This window comes from Pantherophis guttatus, chromosome 11, assembly GCF_059756535.1.
Source record: "Pantherophis guttatus breed Tessera chromosome 11, ASM5975653v1, whole genome shotgun sequence".
NCBI lineage: Eukaryota > Metazoa > Chordata > Lepidosauria > Squamata > Colubridae > Pantherophis > Pantherophis guttatus.
In genome coordinates, this window is record NC_142073.1 from 18,351,125 (window position 1) to 18,374,841 (window position 23,717).

The 23,717-nt window shown below is 44.6% G+C and overlaps 1 protein-coding gene and 1 long non-coding RNA gene across 2 annotated transcripts; both read left to right on the forward strand.

Moving 5' to 3' along the window:
• The first annotated feature begins 386 nt into the window (after positions 1-386).
• Positions 387-22,415, forward strand: LOC148112293 (uncharacterized). The gene is made up of 3 exons (XR_015729608.1): positions 387-584; positions 8,682-8,842; positions 20,034-22,415. It is a non-coding gene; the product is annotated as an uncharacterized LOC148112293 (long non-coding RNA).
• Positions 9,513-15,346, forward strand: LOC148112294 (uncharacterized). Its single transcript, XM_087877119.1, has 2 exons — positions 9,513-10,147; positions 10,239-15,346. Exon 2 carries the CDS (start codon positions 12,550-12,552, stop codon positions 13,948-13,950), a length of 1,401 nt encoding a protein of 466 aa, XP_087733245.1. The 5' UTR covers positions 9,513-10,147; positions 10,239-12,549; the 3' UTR covers positions 13,951-15,346.
• Positions 22,416-23,717: the final 1,302 nt, after the last annotated feature.

A 23,717-nucleotide genomic window follows, 5' to 3' on the forward strand; every position in this document is an offset into this window, starting at 1 on the left:
AGACCGAGACATCTAGAAGTGCTATTTTTGGCAAATGGGGAGGTGCCGTAGAGGAGGTGACTATAGCACTCATCCTGTCAGGCTTTGCATTTCTGGAAATCATGCTGGCTAAGTTCCAGTCCCAAAAATGAAACAGTGCCTTGAAAAAAAAATCCCTATTGATGCTTTTACAGTAAACGAACTGCGCATAGCAATTTTGCATGGTGATGTATTTCCTTTTTATCATGCTAGGCAGCCAAGTTTCAAATGAACTTTTTTCACTGCAAAATTACTTCCTGTAGTAAGTTCAGCTGCTCAAAAAACCCCTCCTTTCACAAGCCAGCTCTGTAGGAAACGGTCTTGCCCTACTTAGATTTTTTTTTCATTATACAACTTACTTCTCTTTAGATTTTCTGAATTCCCTCTTCTAAATATGGAGATTTTTATTTGAAGGAGTTTGCTGCTGAGAATAGGGAATTGTTGTTTCTTTTATTGTTTTAACGAAGCATTTCTAACAGAATTTATATGCTAATTGATAAATGTTTACACTAAAATCTTGCCAGTATCATCTAAATCAAAATGAGGCAGAAAGAAAAACTTTCTGGGTAAGTAAGAAGTTCAGTTTCGTATGAAATACAATGTCAAACTTCTTCATGGGTGTTTTTCAACCTTGGCAACTTTAAAATATTTGGACTTCAACTCCCAGAATTCCCCAGCCAGCCATGCTAGCTGGGGAATTCTGGACATTGAAGCCCACATATTTCCTAAGGTTGGGATACATAGGTTTAATGCCAAAATTTTTAAGCTTTCTGCTAGGCATTGCCTGACATATATAAAGACCCATCTACTATAGTAGCCACTCATTACGATATTTCTGAGAAACTTCCTATGCATGACTTTGATCAATAGCGAATATACTTGTCTGGTTAAAGCATCTTTGCTGGGGTCTGCTGAGACTCTGATGAATTAAATAATGGTTAAAACAAAGATTTGGAAATGAATCTCTAGCCTTTAGTCCAAGTGACTAGGGTTTTTTTTTACAATCATATTCTTCATTGGGAAAAACAAGCACAGTAATGGCCAAAATTATGGAAAACTTTTGGGAAAAGTGTATTTTCTAAAACTAGCTAATAACACCACTGTTTTTTGGGAGTAGTATCATAAAATTATATATCAATGGAAAAATAATTTAATCAAGAATGTAATGCCATAACTTTTATGAAGGATTTGCTATTAGAATAGCAGTTACAATATAAAGAAGAAAAGTGAAACACATAGAAAAAATGAGATATACAAAAATTATCACCATAGAAAAAATGAGATATACAAAAATTATCATGTCAGTTAATACTGGGTAACCTTTAGCATGAATGACGGCCTTACAACATCTTCCCATGGAGTGAACCAAGTCTTTTGGTTCTGCAGCTGCTATAATGTGAAACCAAGATTGAATGATTGCTTCTATTAACTGGGTTTTATTGCTGGGTCGCTTCTGACTAACAAGTTTTTTTAGTTGGCTCCATAGATTTTCAATTGGCTTAAGGTCTGGGCTATTCCCAAGGCCATTCCAGCAGTGGAATAGGATTATCTTGAAACCCCCCCAAAAAAGTGGTGTTATTAGCCATCAAACCTCAAAAATACACTTTTCCCAAAAGGTTTCCACAATTTTGGCCACTACTGTAGACTTTGGTCTGACTCACTGAAGTCTAACAGAACTATACTCTCAGTGAACCAGGGAAAGTAGGAAAGAGCTCAAATAGAGTTCTATAGCTGGATGTACAAGAAGATAGACCCAAAGCGTCTCTTAGGAGATCTCCACAATCTTCTTTTCATCATATTTGTATGATATTCTCCACATTTCTTACCAAAGGTCATGTGAATCAATGCTTTGTCCTCAGTGGCGGTGACAAGAAGATACTATAATATTCCTTACCAAGAACATCTCTCTGTCTGTCCAGATAATTAAACCAAATAATTATTTATGTGTTATCATACTGTGCTCTGTATCATATCTGACATCTTACCCTCATTGCACCTAGACCAACTCCTAGACTAACACAATCAATTATGATAAACTAGGGGTTGTGTGATCAGCCTGCTGACATTTCTAGAACAGTTGCTAATTTTGTTCTTATCGCTTTTGCCATTAAAAATTAGAGGAGATGCCCAATGATAAACTAAGGTTGGACGCTGTGTTTGTAATCACCTATACAAACCCCAATCATGTTCACTTTTGAATTGGTTTTCATTCGTTTTGATTTAATCAGACACTGTACATGCTTGACTCATCACATCAACCTTTACTAAAAGTTGCTAAACTGGACCTCTTTTTATAGTTAAATGTTTCTTCGTTGCCTAAGAAGTTTATTTACTATTTATTTATGGACAATTCACAAAAATAGGTTTCTGGTGTCTAAACATTTGTAAATCATCTTTAAGCATTTAATTGGAGGGAGGGAGGGAGCGAGGGATGGAGGATGGATGGATGGATGGATGGATGGATGAGGGGGGGAGAGAGAGATGATAGATAGATAGATAGATAGATAGATAGATAGATAGATAGATAGATAGATAGATAGATGATAGACAGACAGATCGATAGATAGACAGACAGATAGATGCTTAACAACTAATTCCCACAACACTGTCAAATAATTTACTAAGTCTGTATTACTATTATTCTTCTCTTCCTTACTAGTATCTATCTCTTCCCATTTATGACTATAACTATGTGCTTGTATCTTTTAATTTATATTGTTTTTATTTGTTTCCTAGTACGATTTGATAGCTTATTAGTAACCTTTACTATCACTAAATGTTGTATCTTTTTATTCTTGATGAATGTACTGTATTTTATCCTCCTTACGAACACTAAGAGCATATGCACCAAAGACAAATTCCTTGTATGTCCAATCACACTTGGCCAATAAAGAATTCTATTCTATTCTATTCTATTCTATTCTATTCTATTCTGTTCTATTCTATTCTATTCTATTCTATTCTATTCTATTCTATTCTATTCTATTCTATTCTATTCTATTCTATTCTATTCAGACAGAGCATTGAAAATATGGGCAGGTGGAGAGTGGAGAGATAATTATATGTTTCACACTGACATTTTGGCCCTGCTAATTAAACACATTTTAAGAACTCACTAGCCAACCCTTGTGAGTTTGTGTGTGCATATGCATGTACACATACACACAAAAATGTATTCTCCTTTAAATCAAAGAAAATCAAAAGCAGTTTTAAGGATGTCCCTCCCCATGCTCCACAATGAACAGAAGGAGAAAGGGCAAAATAAAAAATAAAAAAAATCCTCAGAAGACTTTTTGATTTTGATTTTTTTTTCTCAGCCCTGTTTTTCTGACCAAAAATGGTTTCAACCCAGCTTTATGGAAATGAATGAGATATAGGTCTAAGAAAAACACTTTCTAGAACAAACGAAATATCAGATCCCCTTAAGAAGAAACGAGTTATAATTAGATTGGATTTGACTTGGAAGACTCATTTCCATATGAAGCTATGATGACAGAAGCTTTATTAAAGTCTGGTCAACCCTGTTTAAGTTTTTGCCTAATTAGAGGGAGAAAGATGACAGGCCCAGCTATCTACTCTGCATTTTCTTCCTTGAAAGTGTGCCCACCAAGAAAAGTTGAGAGGTGCGCCAATGTGCTGGGCAAATGCCTGAAGAGCATGCAAAACACATCCATCTGTGTCCAGAACAAGTCATCGTCGGTTTTTTTTAAAGGAATTGAAACCATTCAAGACAAAGAAGAAGGCAGGGAGGAGTGTGCTGGATCGAAAGGCACAATAATATGAGTCTTCAAATTCTTTCTTCACAAGGAAATTAGTACTCATCTCAAATGATCTAAGCCCCAGAGCCCACTGTAACAGCATTGCCAAAAAGGCATTAAGAGCTGTTAACCTAATTTTGCGAAGCTTCTTCTCCAGTAACATTGTATTGCTAACTAGGGCATACAAAACCTTTGCCAGACCAATTCTCGAATACAGCTCATCTGCCTGGAATCCACACTGAATATCGGACATTAACATGATTGAGCGGGTCCAGAGGTACTTCACAAGAAGAGTCCTCCACTCCTCTACTCACAATAGAATCCTTATGCCACCAGGCTTGAAATTTTCGGCTTGGACAATCTGGAACTGCGCCGCCTGCGGTCCGATCTAAGCACAGTACACAAAATTATCTGCTACAATGTCTTACCTGTCAACGACTTCTTCAGCTTCAACCTCAATAATACACAGACAAACAATCAGTAGAAACTCAAGGTAAAGTGCTCCAAACTCGATTGCAGAAAATAAGACTTCAACTATAGAGTGGTCAACGCCTGGAATACTCTACCTGAGTCAGTTGTTACATCCTCTAACCCTCACAGCTTCAATCTTAAACTGTGTAACTATGGACCTCACCCCATTCCTAAGATATCCATAAAGGGGGCGTGCATAAGTGCACCAGCTTACCTACCATTCCTGTCTTACTGTCCCCATTTATTTGTATTCATTTCTTTCATTCATATCCATGTTTATATTTATACCTGCTATCTTGTACATGTTTGACAAACTAATAAATACAAATACAAATTGCCCAATGTTGCTTGTTGATCATGGAACCTGAACACCAAGACAGGAGGGCCATAAGTTGATAGTCCTTGAGTTGTGACCACAGTTGGAACTAGAATTTCCATTGCTAACCAAGGTGGTTGCTAAGTGACTTGACCCCAATTTTATTACCTCTTTTGCCATGGCTCTTAACTAAAATCATGGCCATTGTTAAGTGAATTGTGCAAAGTCATTAAGCAAAACTGGCTTACCCCAGTTGACTTTACTTATCATAAATTGGCTGGGAAGGTCACAAATGGTGATCACAAGACCCTGAGGTGCTACAACCATCATAAATACTTGCTGGTTTCCAAGTGCCCAAATTTTGATTGCATGATTGTGGGGATGCTGCACTGGTATATGTGTGAAGACCAGTTTTAGAATAGAATAGAATAGAATAGAATAGAATAGAATAGAATAGAATAGAATAGAATAGAATAGAATAGAATAGAATAGAATAGAATAGAATAGAATAGAATAGAATAGAATAGAATAGAATAGAATAGAATAGAATAGAATTCTTTATTGGCCAAGTGTGATTGGACACACAAGGAATTTGTCTTTGGTGCATATGTTCTCATTGTACATAAAAAGACAAGATACACTCATCAAGAGTCATAAGGTACAACACTTAATGATAATCATAGGGTACAAATAAGCAATCAAATCATATTAGGAAACAATATAAATTGTGAGGATACAGCAAGAAGTTACAGTCATGCAATCATAAATGGAGGAGATGGGTGATAGGAACAATGAGAAGATTAATAGTAATAGTAGTGCAGTCTTAGTGAATAGTTTGACAGTGCTGAGGGAATTATTTGTTTAGCAGAATGATGACATTTGGGATGTCCTTGTGTCTACTTGGTGATACTTGTCTATAGCATTGTTTTGAGAGTAGGAGTTGAAACAATTTATGTCCAGGATGCGAGGGGTCTGTAGATATTTTCACAGCCCTCTTTTTGACTCGTGCAGTATACAGGTCCTCCATGGAAGGCAGGTTGGTAGCCATTATTTTTTCTGCAGTTCTAATTATCCTCTGAAGTCCGTGTCTGTCTTGTTGGGTTGCAGAACCAAACCAGACAGTTATAGAGGTGTAGATGACAGACACAATAAGACACTTTTTTTAATGCCATTGTAACTTTGAACAGTGGCTAAATAGGTGGTTGTAGGTCAAGGACTATCTGTAATGTTCTACCGCAACCTAAACTTTAGCTTAATATGTTATGCAATCCAGAGCTCTAAGAGTTTTGATTCAGCAACCTTGAAGTCCACATTGGTCAATATTTCAGGTCCAGGAATAGAGATGCGGTTGGAACAATCATTAGTTATTTCCTTGGGGTGATAGACCAGAGAAATAAAATCCAGTAATCAAGTAATACAATAAGCAGAGGCTCATAAAAGGAAAAGATATAGGAAGACTATAAGGCCAAATTCAATGCAATGCTTCCTAATGGTGATCAATATTGTGCAGAATTTAGCTGTTTTCCCAGAGTTAACAGTCCACTAATAAAAATAGTCCGCTAATTAAAAAAAATATTACTTCCTCTATTAGGCAAAACACTTAGTGGGGTGAAGGAATGAGTAGCTTGGAGAGCCAAATAGCATCAAAAGGACAGTGAAGCAACCCAGGAACAAACGTTTCAAGGGTCTCATATATTTATTTATTTATACATTTATTAGATTTATGCCCCGCTCCAGTGGTGGGTTCCTCCCGGTTCAGGCGGGTTCTCCCAAGCCGATAGCAGTGATGATATGATGTCACCGAACCGGTTCTGCCCCCCCCATGGCCCCTCCATGCCCCCACCACCCACCCACCCCCGCGTGATTCTTACCTTTTATTTGGCCCCACCCCCAATCTATTGCTGCCTCCTGAGTCCCAACTGATGGCTAGAGGGGGAAAAAACTGTTTAAACTCTTGCCACGGGGCTTCAAAGGGCCGCCCTACAGCTGATCAGTGTTAAAAGCAAACAAATGAGTAGACCAGTGCCTGCAAAACTACATGAGTAGATCAGTGCCTGCAAAAACAAATGAATAGACCAGTGCCTGCAAAAAATAAATCGGTAGATCGGTACAGCTCTGCAAGCAGTTAAAAGCCTGGTAGACCAGTACCTCTGCTAAATCCTAAATAATTGTCACATGACCATCAAGCCACGCCCACAAAATAAGCCACGCCCACAGAACCAGTAGTAAAAAAATTTAGAACCCACCCCTGCCCCGCTCATCTTGCCATCGACAATATTTGTGGATATAGAAAACGGAAAGCATGATTGGAACTTCTAGCCTAGAAGGTAGAGATTCCAAACGAGGGATGCTTGGTGCTCTGTGAGGTTGCTTGTTGTCTTGCAGACGTTTCATTACCCAAATTAGGTAAAACCTGTGAGCACTGATGATGTTACCAAATCTGGGTAATGAAACGTCTGCAAGAAAACAACCAAGCTCAGTGAGCACTGAAGCCCTCTCATTTCAACCCTGAGCTACAAATATTCTCCTTTATTAGAGATCTCGAATCTTAATGAGTAATCTTCTGCGCTATGTATGTCATGCAATTTTTTTTTTAAATGAGGATTAATATTCTTGCTACTGTTTTTGGCTCAAGTCCTAAGGGACAGTCTTTGGAACTGGGGTAGCCCAGGAGCTGGATCTTGCTGTTTTGACAGCTGATCCCAAGCTGAGTTGCATTTCCTTCCTTTCCTCCCAGACACGGCAAGGGGCACAAATAATGCCTTCATGATTTACATATTAAAAGCAATCTGTTAGACCCAACTGTTCCAAGATTGCACAACAGAAATTCCACTGCGGAAAAACATAAACAGAGGCGAACAGTCAGAAGGTCCTAAGTCCAAAGTTGTGTGAAAGTACGCACAGTGGCAATTCTATTATATTTTTTTAAAGTTTTTTTTATTTTTTAAAACACACAGACAGAGACACATACAATATATTTTTTCCAAACAGAGTATTGGTCGGTTCACGAATTTAAACAAATTTTTAGTCATTTCAACACAATTTATATATCCCCTTTTTGCCATAGTATTTATTCGCTCTATTTTTCCTTTCCCCCCCCCTTTCTTTTCTTTTCTTTTTTTTTTCCCAAATCAATATTACCTATTCATCCTATCTCTAATCTTAACCAAATCCCAGTTTTCCCTTCCTCTCTATGTTAAACCCCTTAAATTTGAAATCTCCTTTGTGGCAATTCTATTAGACTTCTGGGTTTTCCAATCCAGCAACTGAGCGATAGATATTATCAGTATTCTCCAAAATAAATAAAAAAACATTTATTGGGCTATGAGTTCCCTGTAAGATTAGAATAGCAAATCGAAGCTTTTCAGGTTGTGTTTGAATGTTTGTGTGTTTGAGTGTGTGTGTGTGTGAGACTGCTAGCTGGATTCATACAATCCATAATTTAGTTTCTAAACTTCTAAACGCTCCTTTGATCCATAAATTAAATAAAGACATAGGTTTGCAAAACACACTAATCCTCATAACGAAACCTAAGATTAACACTAGCCATGTTTATCATAATATCGGAACACAGCTTCTAACTAACCTCATTAAACTAATCATAGTTTTAACCAGGGGTGAAATCCAAATTTTTTCTCTACCAGTTCTGTGGGTGTGACTTGGTGGGCGTGGCAGGGGAAGGATATTGCAAAATCTCCATTCCCATCCCACTCTGGGGCCAGCCAGAGGTGGTATTTGCCGGTTCTCCGAACTACTCAAAATTTCCGCTACCGGTTCTCCAGGACCTGTTAGAACCTGCTGGATTTCACCCCTGGTGTTTGGGCGTTGGGTGAACCCAGCAACATGGTCAATGTAAATATATCAAGTGATTTTCCTATAGAAAATAAAATCATACCTAGCCTATAACTTTCATTTGTATATTGCTAGAACACATTTTCCATGCTGATGGGAGTTACAGTATATTTTATAACATTTGGAAATCTATACACTGCGAGAGAAAAATCTGCTTGGAGCTATAGAAACCTACAGAGTTTTTCAAAACTGATAGTGATGCAAAAGAAAGGAAACGGAAAGGATAAACATTTTAAATCAACCCTATTTATATACTTTTCCTAAAGGAAATCAACCCTAACTGTTCTTTGGAAGGAGAGATCCTGAAGCTGAAGCTCAAATACTTTGATCACCTAATGAGAAGAGAGGGCTCACTGGAAAAGACCCTCGTGTTGGGAAAGATGGAAGGCAAAAGGAGAAGGGGATGGCAGAAGATGAGATGGTTAAGGTAAAGGTAAAGGTTCCCCTCGCACATATGTGCTAGTCATTCCTGACTCTAGGGGGCGGTGCTCATCTCTGTTTCAAAGCCAAAGAGCCAGCACTGTCCGAAGATGTCTCCGTGGTCATGTGGCCGGCATGACTAAATGCCAAAGGCGCATGGAACGCTGTTACCTTCCCACCAAAGGTGGTCCCCATTTTTCTACCTGCATTTTTTATGTGCTTTCAAACTACTAGGTTGGCAGAAGCTGGGACAAGTAACAGGAGCTGCACCCCGTTACGCGGCACTAGGGATTCGAACCGCTGGACTGCCGACCTTTCGGTCGACAAGCTCAGCATCTTAGCCACTGAGCCACCACGTCCCATTCCTATAACCATGAGATGGTTAGATAGGGTCATTGATGCAATGAACATGAATTTGGGCAAACTCCAGGAGACAGTGGTGGACAGGAGGGCCTGGCATGCTATGGTCCATGGGATCATGAAGATTTAGACATAATTTAACAACTAAACAACAACTTATATAACTGGACTTTCTGGTTTTTCTTTGAAGACATTTGCCTTCTCATCTGAGAAGCTTCTTCAGCACTGAGTCAATCAAGAAGAGCAACAGAATTCTCATTGAACGTGGGTCCGGTGGTCCTCTTCCAGGGGAGTGCTCTTCCGATGACGTCGGATCGGGTCTGCTAGCTGAGAAGCTCCTCCCTTCCTGTAGCCTCCCAGCTTTCAGACTCGATCCGATTTGGATCAAGTCACGGTTTGAGCTGCTCCATAACTTTGGAAGTATTATAACTCTAATTGGATATTCTAAATTGATCTCTGCCTTCCAGCTAATTGGACTTCTAAATTGTTGCCTGCCTGATTCCCCCGGGGGGGGGGAATAATTCCCAGCGAGCAAGGTTTCGTCCCGAGGCCACTGAGGACTGATCGAGGTGAGTTAAGCTCCCTCGAGGTGGAGATTTCTCTGGCAGCGAGAGGGGTTAAACTCCCTATGCCGCTGCAGCAGCCCTCAGGCAGGGATTAGGTGGTTGCTTCCCCGCCGCCGCACCGGCTTCAGAAGGGGCGGGGAAGGCGGAGCCTCCACTGCTCCATTGGGCTGCATCGCGCCGGAAGGCACAGGAGCTGGGAGCCTTTCCCTCGGGCCTAATCGCCCCATTCTCCTCCGGCTCTCCTTTCAGCTCCGGCAGGACTGCAGGCAGGGCGATTTTTCCTGCCTGTTCAGCAGCGATTTGGCGCCCCCTGGGCTTTCGCCCACGCGCCTGGAGGGAATTGCAAAGGAGACAGCACAGTCTAATTGGAACTCATTGCTGCCAAAGTAAGTTTCTCCCTGCGGGGGGGGGGGGGGATTAACTAAGGATCATCCTCCCCTCCTGGATTAATTGTTCTATTTGCCCTTTCTTTGGCAGACGGCTTGCAGCCTTCCTAGGCCTCTCCAGGGATCCCTGCTCACCTCGTGGCAGCCGCCATTTTGGCCTTTCTGCTCCCTCCACCATTTTGCATTTCTGCGAGGTCTGGGCCTCTTTCTACAATGGCTCCCACCAGACAGTCTAAGACTAAGAGACAGGGCCCTTCTTTGGACCAACCTGGAACTTCAGCTGAGGTTCCTACAAAAAAGACAAAAAAATCCTCCTCCAAATCTTCTGATTCTAGATCAAGGGAGGAGATGAGGCTGCACCAGGCAATTGAACGTTCAATACAAAAGGCCCTCAAGGAGGCCTCTATTAAGGAAGCTGAGGCCTCAGCCTCTATCCCTGCTCGGGCCTCCTCTCCTGTGAGACCTGAACCCATTGCCCAGGCCTTGCCTCCAGCCTTATCCCCGGATGGGGATGGGGCTTCTGTTCAGCCACAGCAACAAGTTAATGAATCTCTCTTTGGGAATCAAGAAGAAGAGCCCTCTAGGGCTCAATCCCCGGGGGGGGCAGGGTTTCTCCTTCCCCAGTCCTGCAGAGTTCTGATAACCAAGGGCAGGGGCCTGTAATTTCCCCAGATTTGGTGGCTTATATCCATCAGGCCATTCAGCAAGGCATTCAGGCCGACAGACAGCGCAGAACAGCCTCATGGGTTTCTGATTCACCCTCTCACATAGATGTGGAAGGTTCAGGTCTTATGTCAGATAGGGTTCAACCCCCTGCCAGAGCTCATTCATCAGCTTCTTCTGTCCAAGGTTCTCTCACCGGTGAGGAGGTTAAGGACACTGAGTTGTCTGATGATGAAGACTTAACCCCAGACCAACCTTCTTTCATAGGCCTATTCAAACCCCAATTGTTCAGGTCCTTATTGCACAAAGCTAAGTTAACGACTGGTTTAGGAACACCCCGCCCTAATCCGGCTGGGGAGGGGACTTCTTCAGTGCCTCTGTTTGAGGAACCTCTCATTGAAACCGAAGAGATCCCAGGCCCCAAATTGTTCCGGGATGTCCTCACTAAGCAATGGCTTGCCCCTGCTTCGGGGCCTAGACCCAATGCGTTGGACAAGCGCATTTATAATATGGCCCCGGAGTTTTCCTCCCTTCTGCAGGTGCCCTCGGTGGATGCTCCGGTTGCCGCCCTTTCGACCTCTTCGTATACTGCGGGCCCTCCAGAGAAGAACCTCCGGCCGGAGGAACGCCGTCTGGAACACGTGTTGGTCAAGTCTCACCAGGCTTCTGCATGGGCCGTCAGATCCTCAATGGCTGCTTCCTTCTTTAACCGAGCGTCCATTCTTTGGCTCAAGCAACTGCAGGAACGTCTTCCAGTGTCTGACTTACGCTCTCAGCAGGACATTACTAAGGTACTGGCAGCTTTAGAGTTTTCGGCCGACGCCACCTTGAATTCATCCAGGTTCACGGCCAAGGCCATTGGGGCAACTATCACGGCCCGTAGACTTTCCTGGCTCAGACAATGGCAGGCAGACGCCAAATCTAAATGGCGTCTGGCGACATCCCCGTTTGAAGGCCCCTTCCTATTCGGGGCTCCATTGGAACCTCTCCTAGCAGAATCTAGGGACAAGCGTAAATACTTACCTTCCATGTCTCGTAGGTCGGGACAAAGATTCCTCCCCTCTTCCTCCTCCTCCTCCTTTCGTCCCTTTCGAGGGCCAGAAGGATTCTCCTTCCCTCGACAAGGTCAGAGGTCCTTTCCATCCAGACAATTCCGCCCCTCCGAGCGTCAGGGGTTCCAATCTCAGCGGGGCCAATCTAGGCGCCCCTTCCGTGGGGATCGTGGGCGCTCCGCCCGCAGATCCCGCTGACGGTTCGTCCAGCCTTCCCATCGGAGGCCGCCTGGCCCTGTTTGCCAGCCAATGGGAGGCCACATCCTCGGACACCTGGGTCAGGGAGACTGTCAGGGTGGGCCTCTCCCTCGAATTTCTCTCCACACCCCCCGACCCGATTTCTCAAATGCCCTTTCTCTCGGGATCGGGCTCGTCGGCTCCTGATGGTATCGGCCATTCAACATCTTCTCGAGATTCAGGCCATCGAACCGGTACCTCAGGAGCTGCGCGGACAAGGCTTTTACTCCCGCCTGTTCGTCATCCAGAAGTCGTCGGGGGGTTGGAGGGCAATTCTAGACCTCAAATCCCTGAACCGACGGATCCGATACCGTCGGTTCAAAATGCAGTCCCTCAGCTCCATCTTGGAGGGTATCAGGCCCGGGGACCATCTGTCCTCAATAGATCTGACGGAGGCTTACCTCCACGTTCCAGTCCACACGGCCTTCAGGCAGTTCCTCCGCTTCTGTTATGCGGGTCGTCATTATCAATATCGAGCCCTCCCATTCGGCCTATCCTCGGCCCCCCCGAGTTTTTACAAAAATCATGGCCGCACTAGTGGGCTACCTCCGGACTCTTCCAGTAAGGATCCAGGCCTATCTGGACGATCTCCTCGTCCAGTCGACTTCGGAGGATCTAGCGCGCCAGGACTTGGACACCACCCTCCAGGTCCTGGAGAGCCACGGGTTTTCCGTCAACATGGCCAAGAGCCATTTGATACCCACGACTCGCATACAGCACCTGGGAGCCATCATAGATTCGGTGGAAGGCAAGGTTTATCTTTCCCAGGACCGCCTGTCCAGCCTGCGGTCACTGGTCAGGTCAGTGTCGTCAGGGAGACCAGTCTCCCTGGCAGCCCTGTCCAAGCTCCTGGGAAAGATGGTCTCCTGCATCGGGATCATCCCTTGGGCGCGTCTCCACTGCAGGGATCTGCAGTGGTTTCTGATCCCGTTCCAAAAACGTCATCTAGGGACTTCCGACCGCAAGGTCCTCCTTCCCCACAAAGTTCTCCTCTCCCTCCAGTGGTGGTCTTCAGCAGCAGTCCTCAAGGGGAGGGAGTTCAGGGTGTCCCAATTCCTTATTCTGACTACAGATGCCAGTCTCCTGGGCTGGGGGGCCCACCTGTCCTCGTCCATGGCCCAGGGGCGCTGGTCCCAGTCAGATCTGACACACAATATAAACTGGTTGGAACTTCGGGCCATCCACCTGGCCCTTCGGATCTTCCAGGATCAGGTGTCAGACAAACACGTATTGGTACGGACGGACAACGTAGCCGCCAAGGCTCATGTAAACCGCCTGGGGGGGACCCGGTCTCGCCACCTCATGCAGGAGGCCGAGAGTCTGGGAGCCTGGGCGGAGTCTCACCTGAGGTCCCTCCGGGCATCTCACATATCGGGCGTGACGAACACCCAGGCGGACTGGCTCAGCCGGGAGTCAGTGGACCAAGGGGAGTGGGCCCTCGACCCGGGCCTGTTTCGGATGATCACCGACCGCCTGGGCCTCCCGGTGGTGGATCTGTTCGCCACTCGGGCCAATCGCCAGACAGAGAGATTCTTCTCTCGCTACCCGGAGCCGGGGGCGGAGGCAGTGGACGCAATACACAGCAGCTGGCCGGCCGGCCTCCTCTATGCCTTTCCGCCTCTGCCTCTCATTCCCAAAGTCATCAGAAAGATGCTGTTCCTCCGGGCGGAGCTCCTGTTGATTGCCCCGTTCTGGCCCCGTCGGCCATGGTTTGCGGACCTCCAAGCCCTGTCCGTCCGTCATCCCTGGCGTCTTCCTCGAGACAAAGTGACTCTTCGTCAAGGGCCGTTACTGCACCCGGATCCGGCGTGGCTTCAGCTAACCGCCTGGCGGTTGAGCGGAGCTTGCTGAAGAAGTCCAAGATTCCTTCTCGGGTCGCCAACACTATCCAAGCGGCTCGACGCCTGTCAACAACACGGATTTACGACTCCACCTGGCGCTCCTTTGTGTCATGGTGCAACCACCGCTCCATCGTCCCTACGTCGGCCTCCACGGTACAGGTACTGGTGTTTCTGCAGGACGGCTTTGAGGCAGGCCTGGCCCCTAACACGCTCCGTCGGCAGGTCTCCGCCCTATCCACCATTTTGTGTTGCGGTTCTAGACATTCCCTCTCGAGTCGTTCCCTCATCCGCCTCTTCCTCAGGGGGGCTTCCAACCTTCGCCCGGGGTCTATCCACAGATATCCCTCCTGGGATTTGCCCTTAGTGCTAGACGCCCTCACGAAGGCTCCCTTCGAGCCCCTAAGGTCAGTGGGCCTACGTTTCCTGTCTTATAAGGTCGCCTTCCTACTGGCCATAACCTCGGCCAGGCGGATTTCAGAGTTGGCAGCCCTCTCCATCAGGGCTGATCTCTGCGTTTTTCATCCTGACCGGGTGGTACTTAGGTTGGACCCCACGTTCCTCCCTAAGGTGAATTCCCCTTACCACAGGGCACAGGAACTAGTCCTTCCAAATTTTTGTCCACGTCCTAGCCTGCCCTTAGAACGAGCCTGGCACTCCCTGGATGTGAGGAGAGCCCTTCGGATCTACATCCATCGGACATCTGACTTTCGGAGATCAGAATCCCTTCTAGTCTCCTTCCAGCCATCTAGTATGGGCCAAAAAGTCTCATCCATTACAGTGGGGCGTTGGATTAGGGCCACCATAGCCACGGCTTACGGGTCCCAGGCCTTGCCAGTTCCACCCAGGATCACGGCCCATTCCACCCACAGTGCGGCCACTTCGGCCGCCTGGGCCACCCAAGCCTCCTTGGAGGAAATCTGCCGGGCTGCGGCCTGGTCGTCCCCTACCCCGTTCATTAGGCATTATCGACTAGACCAGTTTGCATCTGCGGATGCAGCATTTGGGCGTAGGGTACTCCAACAGGTCCTCCAGCGGACCTCCTCATCGGCCAGGGCAACTCCCTCCCTATAGTTTCACGCTTTGGTATGTCCCATGGAAGAGGACCACCGGACCCACGTTCAATGAGAATGGGCTTTGCCTTACCTGAAAGCCCTTTCTGATTGCGGTGGGTCCGGTGGTCCGCCCCGCCCTGTTATGCCCAGGGCCGATTCGGCGGGGTTCTGGTGTCCTGTTTCCTTTCTTGCAGCTCACCGTGTAGGTCTGCTACAAATCGAATCTCATCAGAAAGCTGGGAGGCTACAGGAAGGGAGGAGCTTCTCAGCTAGCAGACCCGATCCGACGTCATCGGAAGAGCACTCCCCTGGAAGAGGACCACCGGACCCACCGCAATCAGAAAGGGCTTTCAGGTAAGGCAAAGCCCATTCTCTTCCCAGCTTTTTTTCCCCTTGTATTCTTGATAATAACTTGACAGATATTGCTAAAAATAGAGATGCAGGTGCACAGCAGCTCTTTTGGTGAAATGAACTGCGCACACACGCGCGTGCGCACACACAAATGCCCAAAATGTGCCACCATGCAATAGTGCTTCTGCGTCTCCCAAAAATCTTCAGAGATGATTTTTTTCCATGCTAACTTGCAGTTTCTTCTTACGTCAGGCACTAGGGTTATGTTCTGTATTATTGGTGGTGGTAGTGTTATTATTGTTTTGCAAAGTGGAAAATTGTCATTGGCACACAGCTGTAGGAGAAGGAGTGGCAGAACCTAGGGGTGGAGTCAAAAGAGAAATCAGGCTAAGTGAAGCCAACTCTGACCCCACGTAATTTATGGCCCAAACTTGACCCTGTTTCCCCCCCTCCCCCCAGGTTGTGTCATTAGTCACATTCACCATCAGAGCAATTTCACAGGTTGTAGAGGTCACTTCCCTCCAGCCGCTGTGGGTAACCCTGGGAGACAGCCTTGAGAGAGATATGTCTGAAATGTGATTTTGTTTTTGGTTGCCGTGCTGCTTCACTATTTTCCCATCCCTCCTGCCTGTGGCAACTCAAGAGCAGGCCAAGGATGCTTTGCGAGTTGACATTATTATCATTACATAGCCACAAAAATCCAATCCCAGTTTAATTCCATTGACCAATATCTAAGTGCCAAAATAATGCTAACTATTGGTTGACCAGATTTCTTCACATAGGCATGAATAGTAATAAATCAATTTAATTGGAACTTCACTTGTGGTTCTGGTTTTTCACACCTAACTCCGCAGGTGTCATAGGAGAAGAGATGGGTCTCATTTTGATTCCAGTGACTGGCCAACAGAGAGGTGCATACTGATCCGCTAAAATATTTCTGCTCATGTATTAGGCCACTAAGTCTCTGAAAATGAATCTTCTTGGTTCTTAGCAAGAATTACAGGTCTGCAAAAAGAAATTTTATTTCATATTTGTTTATTAAATTTATGTACTCTTCCCCTCTTTATCTCACTATCACCAAAGCTATTCTGGGCAACAAAGAAATGTTTTTGAAGTTGGAGTGGTCCACTCAAGCCTTCCTCTGTTTCAAAAATGAAATCCAAAGATGAGGATGATAGAAAGTTTGTCTGTCAACTCGCAAAGCATCTCTGGCCTGCTCTTGAGTTGCCATAGGCCAGGTGGGATGGGAAACTGGCGAAACTGCACAGCAGCAAAAAACAGGGGCACATTCCACACTTATCTCCCTCAAAGCAGTATCCGAGAGATACCTGCAGCAGTCGAAGGAGAGTGACCTCTATAACCCGCGAAATTGCTCCGTAGGTGAATGTGATTGATGACACACCCTGGGGGGAGGGGAGGAAACAGGGTCATAATTGGAGCATAAATTACGTAGGGTCAGAGCTGGCTTCACTTGGGAATGTGCCAACATGAAGCTCCTAAGAAATACCTGGATTTCTTTTGAAGCTTGGCTGAAGACTCATGATTTAATTAGGGTATCCGTCAGAACCCTGACATTGTCATTTAAAAGTCCTTCAACTGCTGCAATGTACAATTTATCAAATGTTATTATCTTGATATTTTCATTGTGTCAGCCACCCTGAAGCCCTTATGTGAGATGGGCAAGCCATAGCAATCCAATCCAATCCATCAATCATTATATTTGCATTTCAGTGTACTTTTTCTGTATTATATAGAAAAAATAAATTATTTTATAATTGGGATGGTGGGGAGATGTTGCAACTGTGCAACTAAAGAGAAGAAAATACAGTGACCTAGCAAATGTCATAATAGAATAAGTGCCTTTTATGTGGTGACAGTTGTGAAGGTGGAGCAAGCAAAATATTTTCTGAAAGAGTCAATGTGGTAGATGAGACTTTGCTTTCAGCCTAGAGGATACATGTGAGAGAAGGAAGGTGAAAACAGTCTCTCCATAATAGTTCACAGAGTATATTGTAGATGCAGATAGTAGCGTCTTCAGTCTGGCAAGATTTTGTCTTCAGGTGTAAAAACAATAAGGAACTCAGCTTGAAAGAAACATCATATGTCATTCTTGGGTTTGTGCCCGGCATCTATCATGCCGGATGAGAACTCAATTCAAAATTCAGTCAAAAAAGGAGTAAGATAAAAGCAGGCAGAGCAGAGCCTGGGTAAAGAGTCAAGCAAGTTATAAGCCTCGAGTCCAGAGGTGGGTTTCAGCAGGTTCTGACCAGTTCTGGAGAACCGGTAGTGGAAATTTTGAATAGTTCGGTGAACTGGTAAATACAACCTCTGACTGGCCCTGCCCCATCTATTCTCTGCCTCCCGAGTCCCAGTTGATCGGGAGGGAATGGGGATTTTACAGTAACCTTCCCCTGGAGTGGGGTGGGAATGGAGATTTTATAGTATCCTGCCACGCCCATCAAGTCACACCCACCAAGCCACACCATGCCCACCAAGCCACGCCTACAGAACTGATAGTAAAAAAAATTGAATTTCACCACTGCCTGCAGGACTGCACTCTAACCATTGCGCCACTGCACCTCACAAAGGATAGAAACAAAAGGAAGTTGGGGATTCAAAGGACACAGTCAAAAGAAAGCAAGAAGTTTAGTTTAAGACTAATCCAGAGTTCTGAAAAGTCAAAAACCAGAGATCCAGACGAGTAGGCATAACAAGTAATTAAGAGCCAAGTCAAAGTTCAAGAGTCCAGATGGAGAGCAAGGGCAAGGCTCAACTTTCCCAAGGAAGATAGATAGATAGATAGATAGATAGATAGATAGATAGATAGATAGATTGATTTCAGGGAACTCATTGAAAGACTTGTGCAGACTCAGCAGAAGACACATCTGGACTTACGTTTGCATGGATAAATGTAGCAATGGTGGGATTCCAATTTTTTTACTACCGGTTCCGTGGGCGTGGCTAGGTGGGCATGGTTTGGTGGGCATGGCAGAGGAAAGATACTGTAAAATCCCCATTCCCACCCCACTCCAGAGGAAGGATACTGTAAAATCCCCATTCCAGGGGAAGGATACTGTAAAATCTCCATTCCCATCCCACTCCAGGGGAATGATACTGTAAAATCCCCATTCCCACACCACTCCAGGGGAAGGATACTGTAAAATCTCCATTCCCACCCCACTCTAGGGGAAAGTTACTGTAAAATCCCCATTTCCTTCCGATCAGCTGGGACTCGAGAGGCAGAGAATAGATGGGGGTGGGGCCAATCAGAAGTGGTATTTACCGGTTCTCCGAACTACTCAGAATTTCCTCTATCAGTTCTCCAGAACTGGTCAGAACCTGCTGAAACCCACCTCTGAAATGTAGGCATCCCTGCTAAAGTGGTACTTTCAATGAATTCCCTAAGCAACCCAGACTTAAGCACAACATCTTTTTGCAAATGTGAATTGGACACTTTTTCTTCATATTCTTTGCAACATCTGACGGACTATGAGGTCAAGTGCTTTGTAAGTTAATGGTGGTTGGGAATAAAACACCCAAATTTTAAAAACTTCTATTTAAATGCATGTTTCCACCGTGAAACATTTCTCATTCATAATAATTATGCTAATGACCCCTAGATTCTGAAATTGTCATTATTATTATTATTATTTTGTAAGGAAGAAACCTCAACTATAGCTCTAGGGCTAACACACTATTATTTTCTCCATTATCTTTTACTTTAATTTTCTTTTTTCTTTTGCATTTTCTGTGCTAATCCCTATCCTCCATCACAAATGAATCATCAACTCCTAAAAGGGTTACATAGATCAGAAGTGCGGAAAAATAGAGATAATTGCTAGCTATTTGTATCCCAGGTGTTTTGATATAGTAAGTAAAATTCATTGTTAGCTGTTTGCATCTCAAATAGCTTGTCTGATTACTAATCAAACATCTCATGCGCTAACGGTTAGTGTCCGGGAGCAGCAGGCCGAGGCTTCCTTCCCTCCCCCCAGGAGGCCTGGGGCTATGCCAGAAGCCCACTCGGGTGGGGTGACAGGGAAGCCCCGCCCTGCCCATCCTTGCTGCTGCTGCCCTCTCGCCCCCAAATCAATCTGCTCCTTTCGAAAATTTGCTTTTCTTACAACGCCAAGACTTGGATCCAGAGGACTGCAGACTGCCTCTGAGCACATGCAGAGTGGAAGACTCCACTAACTTTCAGGGCTGAATTTAGAAAAAGTTACCCCAAGGCAAGGGCTGAGTGACAGGAAGAAGCTGCTGCCGGCTCCAGACCTGGCGGCCCACAGGCTTAGCCTGAGCTTTACAAGCCACTGTGGTAACCGCGCAGTCTCACCCGCTTACCAGAAAGCCCACTGCATACAGACACAACAAGAATCAGTTGGGCCAAACAGCCCTGCCTCAGAATAATGACTTTCCAGGCCCAAAACGGGGCACGGGGGGGGAGGTAAAGCACATGTGCGGGGGGCATGCGCAATGTGGGGTACATGCGTGGGGGGAGTATGGGGGTCATGTGCGCGTGCACATGTGGGGGGGTTCACATTGCATTATGGGTGCTGGCATGCTCATGCACACACATTTCCAGCACGCAACCAGAAAAAGGTTCGCCATCACTGCGCTAACCTATTGGATTAAGGGAAAGAAGGAATTATTTTTCATTTTCATAAGCCTCTTTCTTGTTTTTCCTCCACAGGATGGGAGTATTTGTAAATAGAAAATGTTCGAAGCAACTAATAAAAATGGATAACGGTAAATCTTCCTTTTAAGCAAAAATCCTACTGCCTTTATGCAGAGTGGTTCACCAAAATGAAATATTCTGCCATGACTAGGCACATAACTCACAGAGTTTGCCAGCATCCAAGTCAAAATCCTTTTTGGTTCAAAAGCTGAGGACAAAAAATATATATTTAAAAGTTGGGGAAGTTGCATCCAGAGATATCTATGATGAATAAGGATTGGACTAGCAAAGCAGATGAGGATTTTCTTAAAGCAAACTGGGAGAATTTGATGGAACTGAATCACTTGGCATGCCTGTGTGATGCTTCCCTGGAGAAAACTAGAATGATAATACTTAATAAGTGTGGTACAGAACAATTCTCGTGTGCCTTTTTTTCCTACCTGTATATTAGAAGATTTTTGTTTGTTTCTCAAATACCTTCCAAAAGGAGAAGAGAATTTCACTAAACCTCTCAGAGTTGAACTCTGATATTTATATACTTTTTGCAAATCACCCTTCATACTTAATAGGGCCCCAAGAGGGAAGGTAAGCATGTGGTTGAATTGTTAATTGTCCTAGCTAATTAATTCTGGGAGATTACATTTAGTGCCAAATAGGCACTGTCTTGTTTAGGACCAAATTAATTCACTTCCAGTCATCTAATTCTCCTTATGTCATGCCGAGAATGTATCTGAAGGTTAGCTGTCCATTCTAATATTCATGATTATGATGATATGCTGGACAGACTGGTAAAAAGTCTTCTCTTGGCATTCTATTCCTGTGCTTTTTTGGGGGTTCAGGGGATTGAAAAGGGGACCAACGATCCTATGTGAAGATCCTGTCTTTTACTGAATGGTGAAAATAATTATATTATTTTTTATTATGAGATAATATTATATGAAATATTATTATAAGCTATTATGTAAAATTATAAGAAAATAATTAGTAATGTCCACCTGCCAATCAATTTCAGATATCACTAATGCTATAAACTGCAGGCTTTGCTCCAGACATTCACCTATTAGAACAGCCAGAAACTTACTAGATAGCAACTTTAATCTGCTTCAGGTCTGGAGGCAAGAATAGTCCTCTACTCCTCCTCCAGAATGTTGCAATGTACTCTGCTTTACAGCTGAACCGAAAAGAATCAATCTACCTGTCAACTCGCAAAGCATCCCTGGCCTGCTCTCGAGTTGCCATAGGCTTGCAGCTGCAGCTCCCTTGCAGCTGCAGCGAGGGAGCACTTCAGTCAAAACAAAAGCACATTCCAGCCATCTCTCTGTCAAGGCCATCTCCACGGTTACCCACAGAGGGCAAAGGGGAGTGATCTCTACAATCCGCAAAATTGCTTTGTTGGAGAATGTGACTGATGACACAACTTTGGGGGGAGGGGGGAAACAGGGTCAGAGCCAGGATGTAAATTAAGTGAGGTCAGAGTTGGCTTCACTTGGAACGTGCTGACATGAAGCTCATAATAAATAACTGAATTTCTTTTGAAGTTTGGCTCGGGGCTCATGATTTAATTAGGGCATCGGTCAGAACCCTGACAGTACCCTGTAAGACCTGTTCAATCCTCAATAGGAACAGGACTCAACATGGCATTAGTCTCCTCCATAAATGGGGGAGTGTTGTGGTCCGCCAGCAGCCTGCAGACCTGGCAGCGGAGTCAGACAGTGAGGAGGCTGGGGAGGACAATGGGCCAGTCCTGGAGTCAGGGGAAGGCCCGGACAAGGACTCTGCATCAGAAGCAGAGCTGGGGCCAGGTCCATCTGGGAGCGATGCAGAACTCTGGAGCCTCCAGAGGCGGATAGCAGAGAGGCAGAGGAACAGGAAGAGCCTGTTCCTAGTGCACGCATGCGAAGAGCTGCCAGAAGGCAAGAGCAGCTGAAGAAAAGAGGACAACTCAGGAGTAAGGCCAGAAGATGATTGGCCACTCCCATAAGGCTTAAAAGAGCAGCAACGAGCCATTGGGTTCTTTGTAGAAAAGCAACGTTGATTCCCATGCTTCTTGTCAGCATCTCTTGAACTTTGTGGGGTTTTTGGCAAGAAAAGCCTTTGGCAGGTTGCCAAAGACATCAAAGATTGGCGATAAGGCTGACGGACTGGTTATTAAGAATTTTGTTTTGGACTAAGCTGAGAATGGATTAATTCTCAGCTGTTTTAATAAAATAAGTTTGTTGAGGACTGAACTGTGTTTGGTAATCACTACTTGGGCCTTGGTCACAACAGGGAAGATCTCCTCTTCGGAAAGTAGCTGTGGTGCTCCCAAGAAGACAGTGCGACATATTATGGAACAGTGTCCTCTGAGTACATATCAGAGGAACCCCAGAAACTTCCTGTAGTCCAACTCCATCACGTATTGACTGTATAAATAGACTACCTTTGAACTTGTAAATAGAATAAATAGTTTCCAATAAATAAATAATTTACTCGATGGTCTTCTGATTCCATTAAAAACCAAGGAAAGGTGCCAGAATGGAATTCCTTGTGGATCAAGAAAAGGGAGCAGCCAAGGAGAAAAGTTGCATAACCGAAAGTAATAGAAACCAGGAATATCCTCTGCTGTTTCCAAATCTTAAATCAAAGCAAAATGTGTAAGAAATTCTCACAGATAAGGCAGATCCTTATCTGAGAAACAGCATGGCAGATAAGCTGGCAGATACATGCCAATGCATATCCCACATTTCTCTGCAGCAATATGTAAGGCCAACACTTGTGTTTTGACTAGAGGGGACAACATGATTGCAACAGTTTTTTTTTTTTTTTTAACGGGCAGGGTGAAATGGGGAATATTGCATAAAAGGACAGATAGAGAAACATTTTATTATAATCCAAGACTGAGTTATGCGAAGACATTGTTACCAACCCAACCAAACAACGAGCAGAAAAACATACCCAGAGGAAATGTGACATTTAAATGAAAGCAGCAGAATTGGACTTAAATCTAGGGATTGACATTTATATATCACCTGCAGTTACTGTTTGTTACTTGGTAAGTTTTATACCAAAAAGGAGTGGCCCTATTTGCATTCTTTTTCTTTCACTAGTGCCGTACGAATTAGAAGTGTCATCTGATAGAAGCCAAATGAGTGATATGAACAGTGTCTCTGCCAGGGCTATTCAATTTCCCTCCGCCTTCCAGTATCTAAAGAGGGTTTGCGATTCCCACAAATCCTGATAGATATTTAAGTGACATCAACCCATCCTACCCAATCTGGCAGAGGAACCTATGTTGAAGACTCCATCAATTAAAATTTTTTTGACTGGTGAAATCTAGGAAGAGAGCCTTCTCTGCCATTGCCTTCGGCCCTTCTCAAAGTGCATTAAAACCTGGTTCTGCTAATTAACATGGAGATCTAAGAATCCTATACAATTTTGGTGGCTTGAGTGCTCTCTCCTCCAGCTCAATCATTTTTAACCTTTAACTTTCTTTTTAATTTTGTTTTTAACTCTATTTTTAGTTCTGTTTTTAACTTGTTTTTACATTGATGTATGCCTTTAAAGCAGTGATGGGATTCAAAAAATTTTATTACCCGTTCTGTGGGCATGATTTGGTGGGCGTGGCTTGGTGGGCATGACAGGGAAAGGATACTGTAAAATCTCCATTTCCACCCCACTCCAAGGGGAAGGATCAGTGATGGGTTGCCCCAGTTTGGACCG